Here is a 1,612-nt window from a genome sequence, read left to right on the forward strand (position 1 = left end):
CAGGTTTAAACCTGCTTTGTGAAACAATGCTGATGAGGACGACGACTTTTTCACATCACTGTAAGTGTTCAGAAAGGGGGTACCTGGCTGTGAGAGCTGGTGCTGTTGAACCTGAGCACATCGCAGCTCCTCGTTGATTTCCTTCAGAGAATCTCGCTCAATAATGATCCGCTAATGGGGTAAAGATTAACATTAAGAAAAAGGTTTTAAACAAAGCAAATATGTTATTTATATTGATGGTTAAAGTTTTATAAGCTGTTGAACCTCCTTTTCTTTTAACACAGTTTCATGCTTTTCTTCCAGCTTTTTCATCTCAAACGCCATGTTGTCTGCTCGCCTGGTTTCCTCAGAAAGCTTACTGTGGAGGTCCTGAACCTTTAAAAACAAACAAAAACCAAAACAGCTTTAGGCTAAATATATCTTCTAATGCAAATGAAATGATGTATATAATTAATTCAACTTTAAAAGTCCTGCTTTAAACCTAGAAGTAGGCGTTTGCTCCTTACCTGTCTTTTGTATGACTCCAGCTGTGCGCGGGCAGCATTTGCTTTGCGTAGCTCCTCCTCCAGAGTGACGCTGTTCTGCATGTAGGTCATGTTATTCTCCTCCAAAAGCTTCATCTGCCTCTTCAGATCGCCAAGATTCTCCAGCTTCCGCTTGTATGTTTCCACCGATGCTTCCAGCATCACCACTCTGTCTGAGCAGTTCCTGAATAAAATAAACAAATTTCCCTGTCAATAAGCTCTTATAGGAGCAATAAATAATAAACTATGAACAAAACTAAACAGATTGCACGCCTTTGACTCCTACTCCCCTTTCGGAGAATGTTGTCCACGTTGGCAAGTCAAGATAGACGAGGACGTAATGCAGGTGAATTCAAGATGAATTTAAGATCATTCGATGTTACTTTACAAGCAAATAGATTTCTCATATGTTGGTGCATGTCCTGTTTGTTGAAGCATAACAGCTTTTTTAAAGACCAGGGAACAAAGTAGACGATCAGGGAGAAATTTGCATTGATATTAATAAAACCCAAGCTTTAAACATCTAAGAGAGCGCTGTTCAATCTGTCATCTGAAAATGGGAACCAATAACCTGCCAGGTCAAGATTTTTTTCAACTAAACTGACTTATAGAGAAAGCTCATATGGGAGAATCTGTTGAGAGGACATCTACCAGCTGAGGGATCCACAAACCTGACTTAGGCATAGGCTGCAGCAGATGGAAGCCACTGGGTTCAATAAGAGGAGTAAGAATGTGTGATGCTGTTAGGTGTTTGCAACAATCAATGCAGGGAACGCTGTAGGCATGGGGATGGAGACGTACATCAAACCTTTTTGGATACATCCCAACCAGTGGTGGGAAAGTAACAAGGTAAGTTTTCTTGATTACTGCCCTTAAGTACTTGTTTTAAGGATCTTTACTGTACTTGAGTAATTTTTATGGTGAGTACATATGACTTTTTCTACTCCACTCCATTTCTAGGAAGTTGCTAGTTCCTTGTTCCTTTTGGCTCAGCTTAGTTTTGTAATCTACTGTTGATGTTTTTCTTTTTTGAAATACAACTTCCTCATGTCAGATAGCAGCCCTTAGGACTGAACTTGGATGCCACT

At 40.1% G+C, this 1,612-nt stretch overlaps 1 protein-coding gene across 2 annotated transcripts in view; it reads right to left on the minus strand.

Moving 5' to 3' along the window:
* hook1 (hook microtubule-tethering protein 1) overlaps positions 1-1,612 on the minus strand; it is a 29,556-nt gene that overhangs the window by 14,471 nt on the left and 13,473 nt on the right. For both annotated transcript variants that reach the window (XM_015398324.1, XM_015398325.1), the window contains 3 exons: positions 507-708; positions 265-375; positions 84-171 (listed from right to left, as the gene is read on the minus strand). In XM_015398324.1, the coding sequence (XP_015253810.1) occupies positions 84-171; positions 265-375; positions 507-708 (401 nt within the window). The remainder of the gene's footprint in view (positions 1-83; positions 172-264; positions 376-506; positions 709-1,612) is intronic.

Source organism: Cyprinodon variegatus, unplaced genomic scaffold, assembly GCF_000732505.1.
Source record: "Cyprinodon variegatus isolate N-32 unplaced genomic scaffold, C_variegatus-1.0 Scaffold926, whole genome shotgun sequence".
Taxonomy (NCBI): domain Eukaryota; kingdom Metazoa; phylum Chordata; class Actinopteri; order Cyprinodontiformes; family Cyprinodontidae; genus Cyprinodon; species Cyprinodon variegatus.